Source organism: Yamadazyma tenuis, chromosome 6, assembly GCF_029203305.1.
Source record: "Yamadazyma tenuis chromosome 6, complete sequence".
NCBI classification, from domain to species: domain Eukaryota; kingdom Fungi; phylum Ascomycota; class Pichiomycetes; order Serinales; family Debaryomycetaceae; genus Yamadazyma; species Yamadazyma tenuis.
Window position 1 is genome coordinate 52,918 of NC_089466.1, and position 21,780 is coordinate 74,697.

The 21,780-nt window shown below is 42.4% G+C and overlaps 8 protein-coding genes across 8 annotated transcripts; 4 read left to right on the plus strand and 4 right to left on the minus strand. All coding sequences in view use genetic code 12, as the record gives it.

Moving 5' to 3' along the window:
- Positions 1-137: 137 nt before the first annotated feature.
- PSN45_004239 (uncharacterized protein) lies at positions 138-1,874 on the minus strand (the record flags this gene model as incomplete). The annotated part of the gene is made up of 1 exon (XM_066158243.1): positions 138-1,874. The coding sequence occupies one exon, from the start codon at positions 1,872-1,874 to the stop codon at positions 138-140; it is 1,737 nt and encodes a 578-aa protein (XP_066014340.1).
- An 862-nt stretch (positions 1,875-2,736) lies between these two features.
- PSN45_004240 (uncharacterized protein) lies at positions 2,737-4,683 on the minus strand (the record flags this gene model as incomplete). Its single annotated transcript, XM_006687208.2, has 3 exons — positions 2,737-2,903; positions 3,252-3,287; positions 3,414-4,683. The coding sequence occupies 3 exons, from the start codon at positions 4,681-4,683 to the stop codon at positions 2,737-2,739; spliced, it is 1,473 nt and encodes a 490-aa protein (XP_006687271.2).
- A 1,308-nt stretch (positions 4,684-5,991) lies between these two features.
- PSN45_004241 (uncharacterized protein) lies at positions 5,992-7,728 on the plus strand (the record flags this gene model as incomplete). The annotated part of the gene is made up of 1 exon (XM_006687207.1): positions 5,992-7,728. The coding sequence occupies one exon, from the start codon at positions 5,992-5,994 to the stop codon at positions 7,726-7,728; it is 1,737 nt and encodes a 578-aa protein (XP_006687270.1).
- A 55-nt stretch (positions 7,729-7,783) lies between these two features.
- On the minus strand, positions 7,784-8,257 carry FYV7 (rRNA-processing protein fyv7; the record flags this gene model as incomplete). The annotated part of the gene is made up of 1 exon (XM_006687206.1): positions 7,784-8,257. The coding sequence occupies one exon, from the start codon at positions 8,255-8,257 to the stop codon at positions 7,784-7,786; it is 474 nt and encodes a 157-aa protein (XP_006687269.1).
- Positions 8,258-8,426: 169 nt separating this feature from the next.
- PSN45_004243 (uncharacterized protein) lies at positions 8,427-9,935 on the plus strand (the record flags this gene model as incomplete). Its single annotated transcript, XM_066158244.1, has 1 exon — positions 8,427-9,935. One exon carries the CDS (start codon positions 8,427-8,429, stop codon positions 9,933-9,935), a length of 1,509 nt encoding a protein of 502 aa, XP_066014341.1.
- A 22-nt stretch (positions 9,936-9,957) lies between these two features.
- TOF1 (Topoisomerase 1-associated factor 1) lies at positions 9,958-13,854 on the minus strand (the record flags this gene model as incomplete). The annotated part of the gene is made up of 1 exon (XM_006687204.2): positions 9,958-13,854. The coding sequence occupies one exon, from the start codon at positions 13,852-13,854 to the stop codon at positions 9,958-9,960; it is 3,897 nt and encodes a 1,298-aa protein (XP_006687267.2).
- Positions 13,855-14,379: 525 nt separating this feature from the next.
- PSN45_004245 (uncharacterized protein) lies at positions 14,380-17,823 on the plus strand (the record flags this gene model as incomplete). The annotated part of the gene is made up of 1 exon (XM_066158245.1): positions 14,380-17,823. The coding sequence occupies one exon, from the start codon at positions 14,380-14,382 to the stop codon at positions 17,821-17,823; it is 3,444 nt and encodes a 1,147-aa protein (XP_066014342.1).
- A 547-nt stretch (positions 17,824-18,370) lies between these two features.
- PSN45_004246 (uncharacterized protein) lies at positions 18,371-21,076 on the plus strand (the record flags this gene model as incomplete). Its single annotated transcript, XM_066158246.1, has 1 exon — positions 18,371-21,076. One exon carries the CDS (start codon positions 18,371-18,373, stop codon positions 21,074-21,076), a length of 2,706 nt encoding a protein of 901 aa, XP_066014343.1.
- Positions 21,077-21,780: the final 704 nt, after the last annotated feature.

Genomic DNA, 21,780 nt, shown 5'->3' on the forward strand with positions numbered 1-21,780 from the left:
TGAATTTGATTTGGATTTGATCGCGATTTTCAATACGTGAAAGCGAAAATGTAATACGCTTTTAAGTCTGACACTTTCAGTACCAAAAGCTCTGTCACTTTCAATGCGCTCCCTATGTCTCAATAAATAAATTGGTCCTAATACTTATTTCTATAGAACTCAAGCCAGCATTCGTCATCGTATGGCCGAGTGGTATAAGTGTCAAACATAGTCATCTTCGACTCGTCAGTAAGCTTATCTCCCACCTGGTTAGCAGTTTTAATAGGTTCTGGTAATTTTTCCAAATCGTCATACTCAACTATTTGGGCCCAGTTTTCGCATATCTTTGAGTTATAATGCCAATAAATGTTTGCAATTGCCATCTTCATCTCGATTTGAGCTATGTTCATCCCAAGACACATTCTAACCCCCTTTCCAAATGGAATCATGTATTTGTTCATCAACTTGAACCGGGAAGCATACTGAGACTCAGACTCATTTTCCCGTGGAAGCCATCTTTCAGCCACAAAATGATCTGGTTTAGGAAACACCTTTTCCACTCTATGATACGAATAAGGCTGAACCGAGATCACCGTATTGGGGGGGATAACGGTTCCATTCACGGTGTAGGGCCTATCAACCACACGAGGTTCTGCTCCAGGAATCGAGGTGTGGACTCGAGAGTTCTCCAAGATTAACGCATTCAAAACCGGTAAAGTATCAACCCTCTCGAAATCCTCAATCACATCGGTTTCTCTTGAAGGTGCACCAAACTCTTTGTCCAACTCCTCCTTCAACATTCTCTGCAAGTAATGATGTTTAGGTCTGGACAACTCGTATGTTAAGTATGTCAACTGGATGGCGGTGGTCTCATGACCAGCAAAAATGTTATCACTCAAGAAAGAATAGGCATACTCTCCCGTCAAGTTGTTTTTCTTCAACAATTCCAAGGTGGTGGTATTCTGTTCGGGAGTGAGAACAGGTACATTCTCTTCGGCCTTGTGGTAAATTCCCAACTGCCATTTCTCGACGATAGCAGACGACTTCTTGATTAACTCAGTTGCAGCCATATCCCAGAATTGCGGCATGAGCGTTGTGTAGAATACCATCGACGCAACATACCGGTGATAGGTGACAATGCTTCTTTTTTCTGGGAAGTCCAACAAATCGGTGCTGTTTTCGGAACCCAATTCGAAGGCTGTCACCACATCCAATGCCAAAGCTCCAAAAAGCGAGTAGACATCAATACCCAAGTTGGTAGTTTTTCCACCCTTTAAAAACCATAACTTATCTTTCTCATGATGTCCTTTACCATGGACATTCACTTCAGATGCAGCGTTGATATAGTCGGGCTTGGTTCCATCCACACTTGACTCCTTAATGTTTCTGAGCAACTTTTCGACCTTTTTCAAGATGACTGAACGGGTGGTGTTTTTGCCGTTGAACACAGCCGACTTCAGGTAGATGCTGGTGATATTCTTCTTATAGTTAAGGTGTCTATCATTCTCCAACGAACTAAACATGTTGTCTTTAAACCCGTGGTTTCTGAAGTTTTCGTAGAATTTAGACTTGGGGAAGTTTTTGGTGTAGATATCGTTCAAATACTTGGGATCACCATTAACACTGATCTCATTGGGTGCGAGAACCACCACATCTCCATACACCTTGTGGAGCTCGTGGACTTTGTAGACCCACTGGTTGGTTCTTTGGTAGTGTAAGCATGGGAGTCGGGAGATCCGAAATAGGTAAGGGCCAGGAATGCTTTTGAATGGTGATATATAGAATGGGTACAAGACCAAGTTGTACACCAAAACTGCTGCGAATAGAAACACAAGAGCAGCACTCTTGTTGGACTCTATGGTAGTGTAAGCACCTAAAAGCACTTCTTTTAACATGGAGGGCGTAGGTTATAACTTGGAAGCTCGACGGCAAGAAGTATTCTGTGGTGATTTAAAATACTCGAGATTTGATGGCCTTATATAGTAGATAAGCAATTCCGCGCCAGTGGTAATCGGATCCCACAAAAGGCCTGGGGGAATATGTGCATACCGAATGCAGTAAGTGATTCCGTGTCAATTCCGCTTTTGCAATTGGGCTTCAGCAACCACTGGCTGGGTCACACATAGGAAGGGAGTCAGAAACCACATTGAATGGTGTAACATATGTTAAATATCTTTGTGAAACTCTGTTGTGAAGATGGAGAGGGTATCTATAAAATGTGTTTACACATTGGGATCTTTCTTGCTATTTCCTGTAGAATTTGCGAATCATGCCAGTTTTATAAATGCTGCAAAAGATAATTGCACAATAAGAGGTTGAGTCAAATATGGAGAAAATGCCTAAAAATCACTAAAAAATCAGACGACTATGCTTGGACCATCCTCAGTTAACTTTCATTCATAGCGTGCATATTCGTTTATTTTTGGTGTTACAGAAGTGGGTACGGGAGCACCCATGTCGCGTTACATTACGTGACGTCAAATCAAAACATTCAAATTACAATACACAACACTCGCCTTTGGGGACTTAGTTGACGTGTAAATCGAAGAAATCTAATAATCTTTTCAAAAGGGAGGCAGAATCAACTTCACTCACTGGCTCCCCAATACCACAGTACTTACACATTGCAGAAAGCTGCTCAACATTCATACCACGAAGCTCTCCAATAGTTTGAGGATGGTAAGGTGTGGGATGATACCGCTTCTCTGGAAAACTGATTGGTAGTTCAGGCTGCTTAAACCAAGTTATTTCGTTGTGTCAACGGAATTCCAGGATACTAGAGTTGAAATCGATAGTGGCAGACAAATCATCAATGTTATTTTCCATGTTCTCAATCACTCTATCCATGCGACGCTTGTCTCTGTTCACTTTTGACGATAAAGTTTTTAATTCGAGATACGTGTTTTCGATTGTACTTCTGACACCTTTCATACTGGCGATTAGTTAAAGAATAAAATTTTGGATGGGACTCTGTCCCTTTAAAGCATAGGAAATGTTGGCAGCTGCACGGAGCAGTCCCTGCATATTACCTTTTCGCACCCAAATAATCCATTGGGCAGCAAACAACAAAGCCTGAATACAAAGTAGTTTTTAAGGCTATCGTATCCAGGCCCGGGTATTTCTCTGATAGGTCTGGCACTAATATTACAAACAAGGGTATAACTTGTATGTATGGGCCAGCGGGTGGAAAACACAAATATACATTCACTACTAAGCTATAGATGCTAAATTCTCTGAAGAGGGAAACATGATTCTTCGGAGGTGACTCAAACCTATGCCACCTTGAGGAGGATTGATGTAGATAACTTCTATGTGAGAACTCTGCAGGTATGTCTTTTTTTTTGCCATAAACCTTGCTACATCCAAAAGATCATAAAGTGAAACTTACTCACTGATGTGCAAGAACTCAAGAATCTGTTGGAAAAGACAACTACGGTCTCGCAGGGACAGAGATAGACCATAATACTCTACAATTTCAGCTAACAGTGCTTGTGTGGCCGCACGAAGGTCTCCAATAGTACGAGGCAAGTTAGGCTTCTTCAGCACCGCCTTTTTGGCTTTCTTCTTACCCTGTACGAAGACCTTATATCTACCAGCCTTGTTCCTCAATTCAACAATCTGGCTCTTCAACCTGTAAATATGGCTGCGTGTACTATCCAAACTGCTCACAATCAACTCAATCTCAGTCTTTACAAGATTAATCTCCCTCTTGAAACTGCCCTGGAACTTATCAAGTATACCCTTAAACATCCAATTGAACTTTTCAAGCTTGTTCTCCATACTATCCAAATCAACAAGCTGCTTGTCTAGGATATTTTGTAACCAATTAACCTCACACACTAGGACATTTCCGGAACCATCCAATTTTAGAACACCTAACTGATGTGACATATCATCTAACTTACTTCTAAACTCTTTCATATTCGGAAACATACCGATTATGTGTTTGATCACTGAAATATCTGGATGACCTCCAGTATAGCCTTTCATGAACTCGAATATCGGAAAGCTATCTTCTGCCGAATAAGGTTTGTTGAACACAAGATCAAGCTGGGTCAACATGATGGTTCTCTTGGCTTTACCGATTCCAAACACCCTGATTCCATACTTTTTGCAAAGATCTTCAAGCTGCTCATTACCAAGCCTTTTGAGAGATGTTGCTGGACGGCGGTGGGCATGCAAAATTTCAACGTTGGTACCATCATCTTTAACTGGACATCTGAGGATCTCATCAGGTTCTTTTATCAGATTGTACAACCGCATATTGAACTTCATGGTGTTGATGAGCTGGTCATAGCCAACCCCTAAGAGTCCTAGCCATTCTTCAATAGTATAGTCAAGCTCTTTTACCGTGGTTCCAAGCATGCCCTTAAACCTGGTGGTTTCTCCCGGGGCTTTCATCAAAGCTTTGGCCTCCAACGTACTGGGGCTCACAAATCTAGGGCAAAGTGATCCCATACTTCTGTCTATGTAAACCATCGGTTTTGTAAAAAGATGGCTAACATTATTTAAAAGATTGGAAACAGACTGATCACTTGGAGCACTGGGGACTTGGAAGGATAGAGGAAACCCGGCGTAATTCGAGCGGTATTGAGGACGATTGGTCATTCGTTTAACCACTGTGTCAGAAGGAGAGGTTATATGCCTTGGGCCAAGAATGCGGGTGTCTTCCTTAGTCTTCTTTTTATTAGCTTTGTTTCCCATGTGGTGAGTGTGTTTGTACTTCTTACCTCAAAACTTGCTGCAAAAAACCACACGGGTCGTGTACACCCAAATATTTAGCACCCCTAACGGTGAAATGTCCACCATACGGCAAATAGTGTGAACAATGGGCCCTGTTGGGACAAATATAAGAATTCTTTTAGTGTTCAGAGCTCTGTTGCAAAAAAACCATGTATTCTAGACAGTTCGACAGCGTAACAAGATCTTTGTTGCAGATACTATAAAAAGGTCCCAGTACACTTTGAAGCCTGTTTTACACCTATCGGCTAAGGTAGATATATGAAACTTGGACATCCATATAAAATGGCTTTCCCATACCTTGTAGGTGAAGTCGAGTTCTCTCAATGCTGGTAAAAGAGATTTTGTCTCGGCAAGTACTATTTTCCACCGATCTACATCCTCTTTGATATTGAAGAGCAACAGACCTAACTTGAATATAAACCGGCTCAAAAACACCATTGAAGTTTTGAGCAGGTTTATATATTTTTGTGGGTCGTCATTATCTAAACCTAAGTTCCTTTCCAAATCATTGAACAATTCATGTATAGTATTTTTGAACACACTGGTAAAGTTCTGTAAGCTTCTTTAAGTTTCATGAATTGATGCATTTGAGCTCTCCAACTCACGAAATATGTTCCCCAAAGTGGGAGTCAGTGTGTGTCGTCATGGCTCTTTTTTGCTGTTTTATAAACGATTGACAGCCACAAAACTCCCACAAGTTGAAACCATGTTTCAAGATAAAAAGTAATTTCACCGTTTACCAAGGCTGGACCTGTTGTCTGGATAGAATTTCACTAACCAAGGGTGTTGGCTTCCACCCGCAAGGTAGATGATTCCTTCTTCCACAAGAAAGGCTACCATGCTCAAAAGATACGACAACCCCCAGGCATTAGATACGTTGGATGGTGAAATTTGAAACACTTGGTAACCCCCATTATTCATGCTGAAAAATGTTTTTTTTAAAAGATGTGTTTGTGTCTAGTGGATGCAAATCTCGTTTTCCCGGGTCCGAGTTTGCAGCAAATACTATCAAGAGAGGTCGTGCAAACCACGAAAATATACATGTGAATTGTTCCATGGGGAATTAAAAACTCCATTAATATGGGCTTTGCTGAATGAAAAGTTTGCAAAAAAAGGCTTTCAACTAGCCATTATACATTGACCGTAATGTATCCCAAGGCTCAGCTAAAATCTGCCAAAAGCATTCTTATTTAGCGTTCCTAACTGCCATGGCTTCTCGCAGCTCGTATTCGCGGTTTTATACTGATTCAATTTTCATTAAAACCACCAATGTTGAAATTAAGCTTGGCCAGAGCTGGAAAGTCCGTGTTCCACAAGAGCCCACTCCGAACCAGAGGTGCTGACATTGTACAGGGATTAAAGTTTTCGTCTTCAAAAGCCTTCCCCAGGCACCGCACTAAATTCCCTACCCCTTTGAAGGTCACCGGTGGTCTTGGTATCACAGGTGCTGTGTTGTATTTTACAAATCAAATCTTCCATGATACCACCAAAAACACCATTTCCATCTGTGAGAGAGTAGGCGTAGTGACCGTGGCAACATTCAGGTGCTTCAAGCTCTATAAAGATGCTCTTGATGCTGAGTACCACACTCCTAGAGACCGAGAACTCGCATTGAAGAGAACTCATAAAAGAGCCGCCTATATCACGTTGAAAGCTCTTGAGACAAACGGGGGAATCTTTATTAAACTTGGCCAACATATCACCGCGTTGACCTATTTGTTGCCCGAAGAATGGACGTCTACTATGATTCCTTTACAAGATCGGTGTCCGCAGTCCACGATAGAAGAGATCAGAGAAATGTTCAAGTCAGATTTGGATGTTTCGTTGGACGAGATGTTTAGTGACTTCAGTGTTGAGCCCGTGGGAGTAGCTTCTCTTGCTCAGGTTCATATGGCTACTTTGAGAAATACTGGCCAGAAGGTGGCTGTTAAGGTTCAACATCCTTCGTTGAAAAAGTTTGTACCTTTAGATGTCAAGCTCACGCAGTTGGTGTTCGCCTTGATGTATAAAGTGTTCCCTGAATATCCGTTGACATGGTTGGGTGATGAGATGCAGAGTTCTATCTTTGTAGAGTTGGACTTCACGAACGAAGCTAGAAATGCCCAACGCACTGACGAGTTTTTCAAGAACAGAAGAAGCATCACCGCTTTGAGAATTCCCCAAATAGTGAGTGCAAACAAGCGTATCTTGATTATGGAGTGCGTTATCGGGTCAAGGTTGGACAACATACAGTACTTAAAGACAAATAAAATCGATCCAGCTGAAGTATCTTCATGCTTGTCTCACATATTCAATAGTATGATATTTGAACCTGGTGCTTCTTTACACTGCGATCCTCACGGAGGGAACTTGGCCATCAGAGCATTGCCCAAGACTCAGTCGAAGAATGGTCACAACTTTGAGATTGTCTTGTACGATCACGGTTTATACAGAGATATTCCTCTTGAGATGAAACGGGATTACTCTCATTTCTGGTTGGCTGTGCTTGATAAGAATGTTCCCGAGATGAAGAAGTATGCAGAGAAGTTTGCTGGTATTGAAGGAGAACAGAAGTTCAAGATATTTTTGTCTGCAATTACTGGAAGAGATCCCAATACTGCAATGAACTATGATATTTCCAGCAGGAGAACCGAACAGGAATCTGCAAGTATCCAAACACAGCTTCATAGCACTGAAGGAGCACTTGAGGACTTGATGAGCATTCTTAGCCACATGCCCAAGATCGTGTTGTTAATATTGAAAACCAATGATCTTACTAGGCATTTGGACGAGGACCTCAAGAGTCCATTAGGCCCTGAACGTACCTTTTTGATTCTTGCAAGGTACTGTGCTGAAACGGTTTACCTCGAAGCCAAAGCTCAAATTCCACTAAGCACTAAGAAGTACTCTCTTGGATGGTTGTCTCAAACAATAAGTGCATGGTGGTCGTACCAAAAGAGGCTCAACTCGTTACTAGTTTATGATGTCTACATGATGTTTGCCAACTTCAGGAAGTCATTTAGTTAATATAGATTGTAAATAGACGAATTTCAATTCATTACATTATATTTATTGTCATTTCTTAGCTCATATCTTTCTTAATCTTATCCAACAAGTTATTTATTCTGGGGCCCATAAGAGGTTGTCCGTGCTTCGTTTTCTGGGACAATTTTTCCTTCATCCTGTCTCTTTGTTGATTTGACTTCTCTATTTTATCTCTTCTTTCTCTCACGTCCTGGAGAATCGCTTGTCTCTTCTCTTCTTTCCTTTGTTTGATCAATTGGGATTTTTCATAATACGTCAAGTTGCTCTTCTTAACGTCGTTTCTTTCATGACGGGGGCCTTTGGTTTCTCTGTGAGTGTTTTCACCTTTAGTAGGTTCTTTTTTGAGCTCATCGACTGGATCCGTAGAGGGTCTACCTCCTTCTTTTTCTATTAGTTTAAAGTAGTTCTTTCTCAACCGGGCCCTATGAACCAAGGAACGCTTTATTTCCTTGCTCTTAAAATCCCGGAGATCCTTATACTTTTTGCTATCGAACTTTCTTCCTCCACTCATATTATCAGTGCTACTTCAAAATAATTTCTCGATGAGCTCCACAAAAAGTCGCATTGTTCGGTGGCCCAAGACAGCTGGGTCCAAAGTTTTCGCGAGGTCCGTGCTGTGTCCGTCCCGCAGCCCCGAAAACGCGACTGACAACAAGATCGAAAACATAGCTTCTCCAACCATGCCAGACCCACAGGAAACTAGGAAATACACCTCAATTCCCCAAAGTTCTGGAGATGACACACAAGGCATCCTTGAGCCGTCTATAGAGACTAGACTTCACCAGTCACTTGACGAAGACATCGAGCTCCACTCGCTTGACTCTCTTGACTTTGACCATTCTCTCGATGAAGAACCACCTATTGTTGATGATGAAAAGGGCAAAAGTGATATGAAAATGGCGTTTATGAATATGGCCAACTCCATTCTTGGTGCTGGGATAATAGGTCAACCATTTGCGTTTAAGAACACTGGACTTGTAGGAGGGATCATAGTGCTAATATTGTTAACGTTTCTCATTGACTGGACATTGAGATTGATTGTGAAAAATGCTACAATGGCAAGAACTCAATCATACCAGGATTTTGCTGCCCATTGTTACGGGAAGTTTGGAAGAATATTGTTATTATTTTCCGTGGGGTCTTTTGCGTATGGCGGATGTATGGCCTTTTGTGTCATTATTGGAGACACTATTCCTCATGTTTTGAAGGCATTCATTCCTGCTTCAATTACAGAGTCTTCTGCTGCCGGGTGGCTTTTCCACAGAAATGTCATAATCACCATTTTTACCACTTGCATATCGTATCCGTTATCTTTGAACCGAGACATTTCCAAATTGGCCAGAGCGTCTGGGTTTGCACTTTTTGGAATGTTGATTATCGTGGTGTTGGTTGCGGTCAGAGGCCCTTTCGCTGACAAATCTTTAAGACAACCGCTTTCAACTGCCGAATGGACGGTAAATTATAACATTTTCCAGGGAATTTCTGTGATTTCCTTTGCCTTGGTGTGTCACCATAATACCACCTTCATTTACAATTCGTTGAAAACCAAGGTCAAGCAGAGATTCGATATGCTTACCCATGTGGTATGCATAATATCAATGATATGTTGTCTTTTAATGGCTGTAAACGGACTTGTCAATTTTGGTGGAAAAACTAAAGGTAATATTTTGAATAACTTCAAAAGCAACGATAATTGGATCAATGTTGCTAGGTTCTGCTTTGGATTGAACATGCTCACAACCTTCCCACTAGAGATATTCGTGGTTCGAGATGTCATGAGAGACATTGTTTACTTCTCATTGCACAGTAACGGTGACGAAAGCGGAAGCTCTCATTTCGAGTTGAGCTCAAAACAGCACTTTTTCATCACCACTTTTCTTGTGTTCACAAGTATGAGTGTAGCCTTGTTCACTTGTAACTTAGGAATTATCCTCGAGCTTATAGGAGCCACTTCGGCCTCTCTAATGGCATATATAATTCCTCCAATGTGTTACTTGAAACTCAGCTGGGAACAAATAGACTACAAGAGCTTGAATAACACCGAGAAAAGGCAATTTCATTTATCGAAAACGTTGCCGTCTGTGGCATGCACCATATTTGGACTCTTGGTGATGGTTATCAGCTCGTTCATGAGTATACGAACAAGCTTAAAAAGCTCTGGCGAGTCAGACCACTGTGTATCAGATTAGTTTTGTACATTAGCATATAGATTTATTCATCGTCGTCATCGTCATCATCCAACACTATCTTTCTCTTACGCAAGGAAACGTCCCCAGATGCACTTACAAAGCTGACATTTTCATCGTCACTTTCGTTGTCACTGAACACCATTGGTCTCTTTCTTGGATTTACTTGGGTACCTGTTGGAGTTTCGTTTTCCTTATTTTCATCTCTTGTTAGACTTTCATCGACATCATTGGTGAGAGTTTCTTCATCAGAGGACAAGTCTGATTCAGAACTGTACAGTAACCTGGTGGAGTTGTTGACATTATTCTCATCATCGTTAGAGAATTGGGTTTGGGTTTGGGTTTGTGTTTGGGTGTCAGAAAAGGACCCAAAAAGATCCTGCGACTGTTGGTGTTGAGAAGCACGAAGATTGTCAGTGGCATTTGCAACGGCTTTGTTAACTGAAGTTTCAAGATCTTTATCGGTATCAGTGGCGAGGATCTTCCATACTTTCTTGAAATCTTCCAATTGGGTGGAATTTACTATACCTCCGGACTCCAGCAATAACCGCCGCAACTTCTCTTCTCTGGCGAAAAACTCTTCATCCTTTTCTTCATCACTATCATCATCAGAATCGTTGATGAATTCTGCTGACTTGGTAAAGTGCTGAGGAAGTGCAACGGGCTGTCTGGGTCTTGATCCACGAGGTCCAGTCTCCTTTGGAGCTCTTGAACTCTTCTTGGGTGGCTTATTCGCCTTTTCCTTTCTCTTCTTTCTTGCGACACCAAGCTGTCCATGTCCAACACTGGATATAGAGGCTTCGAGACGGTCTAACTGATCGAGTTCTTCCATGTAATGGGACTTTTCTTGATTTCCAGCGGTCTCGAAAGCAATTGATTCATCTTCAGGGTCATACCCTCTATAGTTAATGTCATAATCATCATCGTAGCCGTAAGAATCTTTGGTGATCAAAAAGAAGAAGGCATCCTTTCCATCTTCAAAGTTCACCGGTTGAGCAGCAATGTACTTCTTGATGAACTCCAAGAATTCAACTAATTTGGCAGAAGTAACAGAACCTGGGATTTCACAATTCTCTTCAAGGATGTCTGGAAGATCAAACTTAACTAATGTCAAAAGGCATCGGATTTGGGGATTATTGATAAGCAATCTTCTGAACTTATCGGGAGCTTGCAAGGATATGGCCCTAGCGTCTTCGGTAGATCCGCTAGCAACGTCTAATAGACGTTTTTGAATTATGGCATCGAGAGCTGAAATCAACCAAGCAATGAAAGCTTCCTTTTCTTCCAAGTACAATGCAGTAATCAAGATCTTTACCTTTTCTTCAAAAGAGAATTCACGTATAAAGTCAATTTGTCTGGCAAGTTTAGGTTGAGACTTTGACTCGGAATATCTCAGTGTCAACTCGCCAGTGGTTAAAAATGTTTTGATCTCATGCTCCTCAAATCTGGGGAATAAGATTTCTATAGGATTGGGAAATCTTGCAAATGCAACCTTGAACTTCTTCATGAAATAAACAATAAATTCATCCACATGATTTCTCATGCTTGAAGACCTAGGAAGGTATGAGCGTAACCGATGAAGCACATACATGAAGTCAAGCCGATAAAGGGCTGAGTGATCTTTCTTCACCACGAAAAGCCTATGGAAATAGGACAAACATCTTTTTATTTCTTCATGGGTCAATTCTTCATATTCGGCCAAGTAATCAATGTATGAGGTGACAGTCGCAGTGTGGAAGAATCTGATTTCTGTTTTAGCAAGATCTAGCTCTCTTTCAATCTTTTCTTCCTTTGCTCTTTCTTCATCAGCCTCTTCGTCTTCACTATAGCCCATACCTCTCTCTTCCAACCTATGCAATATTCTTCCGTCCATATCATTGGCACCCTCACCTCTCCTTTTGACCTTCCTTCTTCTCTTTTGAATGTAAAGTTTGACATTTTCTTTCGTGAATGATTCGAATGATTTCAAAAGAATATGAACAATATGGATGCAGGTCTTCAAATATTCAGGTGAATGCTTAGATGCAGATTGAGGAAGCTGTACAAGAACATTAAGAAAATCATTTGAAGTAAACAAGTTTCTTATTATACCTTCGCCTAGTTCTTTATCGAGCTCCTCTTGAGATTCTTCTTCATCGGCCTCAACTTCTTTAGGCTTTGAGATGAAAAGAGTATGAGAAATAAGAAGAAGCTCTAAGAATGCAATCATAGCCACATGAACAGAACTCCACTCCTTGATGGTGTATGAATTTCTGAAGTAGTGAAGAATCAAAATGAAATTGGTTTGACTCAAGGCGGCTCTAATCGAACTAAAGTTAACCGAATCGTCATCATCAGTTAAGTTTTCCAACATTTTGGGATTGTCTTTCAACAACTGATTCCTCTCACGCTTGTACCGCAAAAACCATGCAAGTGTTAAGAAGTAGACTGCCCTCTCATAAGGATCTATAGTAATGAGATCATCAGCACTTGAAAACAAGCTACTGGTATTGGAAATAAGATTATTGAAACAGGCCCCAGCCAAAAATTGATTGATAAACTCCTTCAATATGAGAATAGACCCGGTGTTCAAGTAGAGTCTTTCACCTCTGGTAAATTCGTCGGAGTCATACCTGAAAGATTTTGGTTTGGTCCATTTTTTGGATCTGTCGAGCTTATCCAAAGACAGATTAGCATTCAACAACGCTTCTTGACCAGAAATGACATACGATTGTTCATCTCCTTGAATGGACAACAAAGATCCAAATCTACCATGTCTCGTAGACAAGTGCTGTTTTTGAGAGATCTTTCGTTTCGTTTCTTCTTTTAATAAATCAGTCAACTGAGATCCAGCAGCGCTTTCACTTGAAACAGGAGCAGGATTCGTTTGCGGATGCTTATCAAGTTTCACTGGACTTATTATGTGTTCGACCTGGATGTTTTTGACTAGCAAATAAATACATTCAAGGCAAGCAGGCCCGAACATTTGTTTGTCAAAATCAGAACCCACTGAATTGGACATGGTAAGCAAAAACATCAACACCTTATTTCTCTTGAAGCAGTTGAGAACAGTACTCATTGAGATATCCTCTGTCGTCACGCCTGCCGGCATACTATCAAGACTCGCAAGGTCTTTAGTGGTTTTCATGGAAATAGATGACGTGATGGGAGCGATATACAAGATGTTTCTGATGAAAAATAGAACCAACCGCAAAATAGCATTGTCCTTGGGTTCTCTATCGGCCTTCTCTTTAGCCATTGTCGCCAATACCAACCTGATAACCGCTTTTAGGGTCTGACCCTTGTTGTAATGTAAGATGTGCCTTTTGTACACAAGTTGAGTCTTTCGAAGATTGGAGAACGACAACCGCTGGCTCTCACTGGACTCTGGCGTCAACTCGGTGGGCCACGTCAAAAGCACAAGTAGTTCCAAATTTGCAAGCATGATTTTCTCCATGGTTCGAGCGTTTTTGATGGGTTCACCTTTAGAGGCTTGGGAATCCCACTGACACAACATCACCGTCAAGTCATTTACAAGAAGCCCCGAATCAGCGCACGCGAGTGCCACATCGTAGGACTGACCACGTTCGTCAACTGATTTGATCCATCTTTTGATGTCTTTGAGACAGGCCAACGCGTCATGTCCGAGCTTATAAGGCTGTGGAACGTTACTGGAGGTATAGTCGGGTCCACCCAAAGCCGATACCAACACGGAAACATGCGCCTTGAGAATCTTCTGGGTATGGTTCTCGTTGGGCTTGAGCACAGATGCCATTTCTCTCATTCTGTCTCGAGGAGCCTCGCTTTCATCGTCAGTATGAGAACCGGTTTCTCCAGCGCTATTTTCGTTTTCAGAGACGTCTGACACCACAAAACCGTTGAGTTCATCGAACTCGTCGGGACTATGGTACACGTCGTCAGATTCAGACTCGGATGCGCTCATGGATCGTGTTTTCAGTGCTGGTGTATTGAATGGAGGTTTTTCGCGAACGCGTCAAGTGTGCTGCGAAGCTGGAGAAAACTAGACTGCGGAGATGGAGAAAAGCGGTCGGCGAGTGCAGAGAAGAAGTCGCAGGCGAAATCCGAGGCTTTGGGATGATGGGTGCAACACATGACGGCAACAGCCAAACTCAAATACTGTGTCTTAAATCGTAGTTTTTATAGAATTGAAATCTCGCAGAGGTCAGGGTCACGTGCCTTTGAATCCTCGAGTCACCAATGTCCTCGTTACACTATTGTCTCTAGCATCATAACCTTCGCACTTTGCTGCGAAAGCCCCAAACTTTTCAAATACCATTTCTCTATTCAACACGACCAATTCACATTAAAGAGATCTATCAGAAACACCGGCTATATTCGCTTAATTCACACTCGACAGGACCAGATAGTAATTAATCACCATTAAAACCGTGTTTCCCATTTGTTTTCACCCAAAAAATAATCTCGTTTTTGTTTCTCCACTCTTCACATGGATACTTCTTTGAAAAGAAGACACAGAATCCCCTCGTCGTGCTCGGTCTGCCGCAAGCGTAAGTCACGGTGTGACAGGGTTAAGCCTGTTTGTGGATCATGTCGGAAGAAGTCAATTGCCCATCTTTGCTATTATGAAAACGATGATGACTCAGATTCCACCAGAAAAGGGTCCAGAGACATGACAAATGTTGCTGTGATGGAGGTGCTGCCGGCGACATCGGTGGCACCACCCGCCGCCATGGTATCGGCGCCTGGTCTGGCCTTAGACCAGCCTCCGTCTGATGGCAGTCAGACGGGAGTGTTTAGTTACTACCCAGGCGGAATCCCTAGTACCGAATCGTTCGGCAGCACTAATAGCCAGATCGACTACTCGAGCAACCATGCCCTGATATCGGGGCTGGCCCTCCCGCAAGCCCCACCCGGCCTCGGGGTACCAGGCCCACCATCAGTTCATTCCACCACTGCTTCCTCGTTCCAGTACGAGGTTCCGTATCACCACATCGCTCCACCACCAACTGGTCCTCCGGCCCCTAATAACATTCCTATAATGTCACACCAGTCCATTCCTTCTATCAACTACTACGATGACGGCGAAGGCTTCCGTCCTCAGGATCCTAAAAATGTCCAACTCCCTCCCATAAAAAACTCGAACGACAGGCTGATGGTGGTATCGATTGGCCCAAACTCACAGTTACGGATAGACCCCAACGATGAGATCGAGGCGTTCTTCGACAACGCTAGCTTCCCGTTACTGCTTGAAGGTCCATACTTGCAGAACCATGGGTTTTTGACGTATGTGGGGCTAACAAAGAGTGACCGGTTCGTCAAGTTTTTTAGGAAGTTTGCTGTCGAATTGCTCAAAAAGGGTGAAATTGCCCAGTTTATACCCAAAAAGAAGCGAAAAAAGACCAGTAACGAGTCTTCTCCCCAAAACAAACGGTACCGTTCTTCCCAGCACTCGACTCCAGGTGGTGGACCCAAGTCGGGCATGAGCCAGGATTTGACATCGATGGATGTTTCACCCAGGTCCGAAAAATTCAGTCCCAGAGATACGAAGAGAACCCCCAAAGAGGACATTGCTTCGCCTGCTATGCTCGATGACGATCGTCTTGATGTTGAGATTGAGCCGAATAGGTTATTGACAAACGAGCACAATGGCCGTGTGGGAGACGATTCTAATGGAGTGCTCAGAAGAGCTCCAGGAAATGGAGACACAAAAAATGGCCATGGAGAAGAAGAAAAGTCTGAGAAAAAAGCCGTGGCCAAAAAAGACAGTACTGAAGAACAAGAGGAAGGGGAAGGGGAAGGGGAAGAAGAAGAAGAAGAGGAAGGGGAAGAAGAAGAGGAAGAGGGTGAAGAAGAGGATATTTTGGTGATTACCAGAATCAACATTGCTAAGGACGAAAAGGATAATATGGAGAAGAAGAAGAAGGAAATACCATTGTCGATTTTACCAGGGCTTAAGGCGTTGTACCTGGGTAGAAATTCCCGTAAGGAGTACTACAAGATCGTTGAGAAAGCGTTGGTGAGCGTGTTTCCTTCTAAATTTACAGTGATCCATCTTTTTGACCGGTTCATGAAGTGGGTGTATCCCTTTATTCCCATTGTGAATCAGGATATGGTGATGAAAGATTTCTATTCGGTTACAGACCAGTTTCTTGAACTGGAAGATGGACGGCATACCTCCTTCAATATCAAGAGTGACAAGCACTTGAATATACTTGGGATAATGTTAGTCACATTACGCCTTGGATACTTAAGTTTGATCCATAATCATCGGATTCACAACCAGTATTCGGAACTTGAAATTTCTATTGTGGAGGAGTGCAAAAGTGTATCTTTCCAGACATTTGCCGATGTGGTAAACTTGTGTATTCCGGATGAGCACACTTCACTGATAAGTACATTCCGAATGGTACAACTATTGTCGTTGGTGTACTTTTACCGTCAGGTCGCTCCCAATGATTGTCATGGAGTAGGAGCTGCCGATTCCCAGATTCTATTTGGTACTACTGTCAGACATGCCTTATCAATAGGTTTAAACAGGGATCCTCTCAAGTTTTTTGAACACGAAACCATTAACAAGAATAAGGAGTTGATTGAATGTTGGAGAAGTATGTGGCATTATTTGGCGGTCACCGATGCGGCTACCTCGATGCACCGGTCTTCAATTTTGAGCATTTATGACGCTGAAGTTTCGGATGTTGCTTTCCCCAACTACATGCACAGTGGTACGGAGCTTGAAGAAACCTTCAGAACCATAAACAAGATCTCCAAGTCTTACAGGAAAATCTGCAAAATATTGAGCAACTTCCAAAAAAAACCAAGGATTATTGATATACTAGCAGAGACAAATATTTTGGAACACATTTTCCTTGAATTCTTCGGTAAAGATTTCTTCAAAGATTACATCTGTAAATCTGCCAGAGAATCCACTTTCCAAACCGGTAGCAAGGAACACGAAGAATCGTATTTGAAGATCGTCAAGTATTTGACATTTATTCTGTTGAGAGCCAACTTGTCATCCGTTTACTACGTAATTGCCTTGAACTACGAGAGGAAATACAACGACGACAAAACCACGAGTATAAGCTCGGGAGTCGAGCTTTTCAAAATACATTTTAAAAGCGTGGTGCAATTGGTGTATATCATGTCTTATGTTTTCGACAATTCGGTCGAGCTTTTCGGCAAGAACTACGACTATGTGTTGACTGCGGCAAACGAACGATATATGATCAAAACCCACAGTTTCTTGACGTCATTCTTTATCAGGTTGATCCACCAGAAGCAACTCTTGACGTTTAAGACGTTTGAACCCGATCTGGCAGAACGGCTTCAAGCAATCAACCAGCTCTTCAATTTGATACTTGTGGAAGCTGAGTTATTCGTGGGGAACTTCCGTCTATTGAGTCTACGGTACGTCAATTCGTACAAAATCTACGTGTTGACTTACTACGTACTCAAACAGTGCATGCAAAATGCCGAAGTATTCTTTGCGTACGCTTTGAGTGATGTGTCGACCATTTTGGACACCACCAACATGCTTCAATATTTTTCTGCTAGCGAAATCAAGTACTTGTGCAAGCTATGTGAGGAATTCAGGTTTGCCAAAGACAATCAGCACAGACAGAGACGTGCTAATGAGATGTTCAATATGAACTTTCAACATGGCGGAACCTTTGAGGACGAAGACTTAAAAGACAAACCCACTGAAGAAGAAGCCATCAGCCCCAGTGACAACAGAGGAGGCGATGTAAATGGAATGGAGAAGGACGTATCTAGTGTGTTAAGGGGTCAGACGGATACTCCTATGGGAGGTCTTGACCTGGTCCTTCTGCTGATGAACTTTGGAAGTTTCAGCGACGCGAACTTCAAAAGCGACGACTTTATGAAGTTTTTCGAACTCTATGGTGACCCCAGCAATCCGCATTTGGAGTGAGCGGGCCTCGGCCTATGAGTTTTCTAATACACGTATAACCCCAACTCTCATCTAATGGTATATTCGATAATGTATGCAGGATCATTTCTAAATTCGTCCTAAAAGTGCGTAAGTCAGACAAACAAATTAAATCCGCTATTCACGTTCTACTAGCACTGGTATTTATACTCTCTACACCCCTATACACCAGAACGACGACATGTCCGAGGGAGTACGCAAGAGAAATCGCATCTCCTTATCTTGCAACTATTGCAAACGGAGAAAAGTCAAATGTGATAGAGGCAACCCATGCTCTTCTTGTGTCAGGTATAACGTTGCAGAGAAGTGTCTGTACCCAGGGATAGACGAATCTAACGAATACACAAATGGCAATGCCAACAGTTTCAAAGACTTGGGGGCTAAACCTGCGTTTGTGGTCCGTACTTTCAAATCCACAAATGGAATCAATAATAGTCCCACAAATACAACCGCCTATGACCTCGCGAGCCCCAGCAGTGTCGACAGTGGTACTGGTGCTCACTCCAGGCCATTCCCGCATTCCAGCCACATGTTTTCAAGGTACACAAATAGTGCTATGGAATCCGAGTTGCTGGTGATCAAACTGAAAATCTCGTTATTGGAACAAAATATCAAGGGTCCGAACGTACCAGCCGATGCCGACAGGGCTACGAGACTTCCCGAACTGACAAACGGCTATTCGATGCCGCGGTTTGGTGGTGGAAGTTTGACGTTCAATACCACACCTCAGCTCGCTGCCACTCCATCTCCTAATCTGTCAGTGCAACTCCCGCCCATGAACTGGGTGCCAGTTTTGGGCGACCCGGTGAGCTACAGAGATGGTGTAATACCCGGTGACCCGGTGCTCGAAAAATTGAAGTATTTGGCCAAAAACCCGTACGTGTCTCTGGATGAGACCATCAGCTTTTATGATGGAATCAACTCATTGCTTCTTAACAACTTCAAGAGGAGGATTAATTTTGGGATCTTTAGCTGGCAAGCGTTTATTGTCAAAGATCGAGGTGCGAGGCTCGTTATGAAATATTTAAGTTCCAGCAAAAGAGATATGTTGGAGCTTGTGGATGGTAAGGTGTTGGCTAAAGACACCCCGGGCAATGCGCAAGAACGGGAGTTCAAAATAAAGGCCATTGAGTCTACTGATTCTAGTGATTTGATACCGTACAAGAAGGTGTCATCCTCATCTGTTAATTCCGAGGGCAGTAAGCTAAGCCAGAAAATCATCAGCAGCACCGCGGTTTCGCTTGGACTAGTTATGAATTCTTCGATAGACGATGAGTTGAAGTTGGCCGACAAGGTGCTCAGTGTGCTACCTTGTAAAAAAGTTGTGTGGCTCTTGGTGAACAAGTTTTTCATGGATGTGTATCCATTCATGTCTTTCTTTGATGAAGAGCTGTTCAAAAGTGAAATCACCAGACTCATAGGCCCTGAAGATTATGTTTTGGAAAATGTGGAAAAGATAAACGTTGAAAAGCGGTTGGATTACGCCTACATAGGAAACCTTTTGGTGATGCTCCGGCTTGCGTACTTATCGATGTTTTCAAACCGTCAAGAAGTGAATGAAGAGAATTTGAGATCCACAGACACCAGTAGGGAAGCCCAAGACACAAAGTTCCTCTTATCGAACCCAATAAGTATTCAAATCGTGTACATGGCGGAGCAGTGCTTACTCCAGTTTGACTTACTTCGTAAGTCCAGCTTTGTTGTGCTCCAATTCATGTATCTCTTGACCCTATATCATAAGTTTGGCCCCGAAGAAGGTGAAGGTGCTGATGGAGGTACAGCTTTAATCACCAATGGGATGATGATTCAGAGTGCATACCAGATGGCTATCAATCGAGAACCAGAAGCATTCGAAGAAGGAAAAGATGATGAAAAATTCAACAATTTACTTCGTAAGTTATGGTTCTTTATGTTGATAAGTGATATCGGCCAAGTTTATCAATATGGGACGCCTCTTGCAATCCAACCGGAGTTTTATGACACTAGATTACCGTTTTACAAAAAGGGTAACGAGAATATCAAAGATGTGGAAATGGAAAAAGATGTGATTTCTACGTTTGCATATTTCGAAGGATTCTACATCAAATTGGTCAGTATCTTGAAGAAAGTAATTAACCTTCGACAACCAAGCAGAATGAAAGATATCACAGAGATGCTACTGGATTTTGAGATGACCATCTACAAAACATTTGGAAACATTGAGGATTTCATGATCAGCTTTAAAGATGATGCCTATAGGTACCCCTTCACTAAGATCATGAAATGCAAGAATTTGATCAACTTGACTGGATTCGTATCCAGCATGGCCTCAGGATTCATGCAAAATTTCGAACTTAAAGGCAACATGGAGTTGTTCATATACTACCTCAAAAAAGTCGTTTGTGTCGGTACGTTGTCAATGGTCCCATTCTACAGCGAGCTTATCTGTAGAAACCACATCAACTTTGGGCCCACAGCTGATTTCATCTTGAATCCCTACCTCCTTTTGTATATGCACAAATCGAGTCAGTTCACGTTGTCGCTTATACTAAGAGTTAATGCCACAGTGCACTCATTAAAGCGGTCTACCACCCACTCCACTGACATGAAGTCCTACGACTATCAGGTAAGATTCTACAAGTATGCCCAGTTGTCCAAGTACATGGAAGCAGTGCTGAAGTACAACATCACCTCGATCTCCCGTTTAGCTAATCGGTACTACTATGCTTGGAGAGTGTCCAAAGCCCACAATTATCTTCTTTTGGCGCACACTCTGAACGAAATCTACGATGAGTGTGATTTCTATGAGGTGGTGAAGTGGTTCCAGGAAATCCCCATGTCTGATATCGACGAGTTGATAGATATGTACAAAGGGACTTTGGACAAAATCAAAGAAAGAAAATACTTCTGCCCCGAAGAAATAAAACGAAGAAAAACCCAATCAGAACCAGAGTTTAACAGAACATCTTCGTTCCTGACCAACTTAGAAGGAGTGGAACCTTCACCTATTACCCTGTACAATGATCCGCCAAACCAGGAGAACTCACTACCATCATTTTCCAGCGATATCGAGGCTGGCTATAACGATATGTTGAATAACAAGGAGGTTGACAAGCTTTGGGCTCAAATTACCAGTGATTTTACCAAGGACACCAAGGACACCAAGGACGAGTCTAAAGATATGCTGTTTCTAGAATTCTTTTCACAGGAGAAGTATGATGACAATATCTGGGGGCTTTATGACGCCTTTGTTTAGTGTATAATATTAAATTGTTTGATGTAGACTTTGCAGCCAAACGGTTACCCGCATTCCATCTCGGTATAAATTCTCATCTTGCACCGTGAAAAATTTTCTGTTATTCACCACATTCCAAGAAGTCAGGAAAACGTATGTTTCAATTCACCATTTCATGGGCTAGATGAAGACAAAGATGCTGTGCACCAGTCTGAAGTACTCATTGCATGATAGACCAAGTATACCCAAATTTCTGATACCCCTACGAAATGGATTAAACCAAACCGAAGTTTTTGTACTAACAGTGTAAGATCACACAAAATTCATTCAATGACCTAGAACAACATACAGGCCACTTGTACAGACTTATTGTATATTCCTCTTGCGTAGAATCTCGGCTAAAGTTTTTTTCTCATCTCTTGTTTTTTTATGCTGCAGGCCGGTGCCATGCCACGTATTTGTTTAGCCTGAATAGGGGTAGATCCCGTAAGGTTTCAACCCCATGTTTTTGTGGCAGTCGGGGTTCTTAGGCGCCAGGCTGGAGGTGAAACGGCGGTTATATCGTGTTGTCGGTGACACGGGCCCAGGCTAAGACGGTTGGCATATGGCTGCGAGACGAGACTAAACCATCGCTTATGAACATTGAGAGTAAATATAACGTGAGATGGTAGTTGTACCAGGTAGTGAACATTTGACGTGTTAACATGTAAGCTAGTATGTGCTGG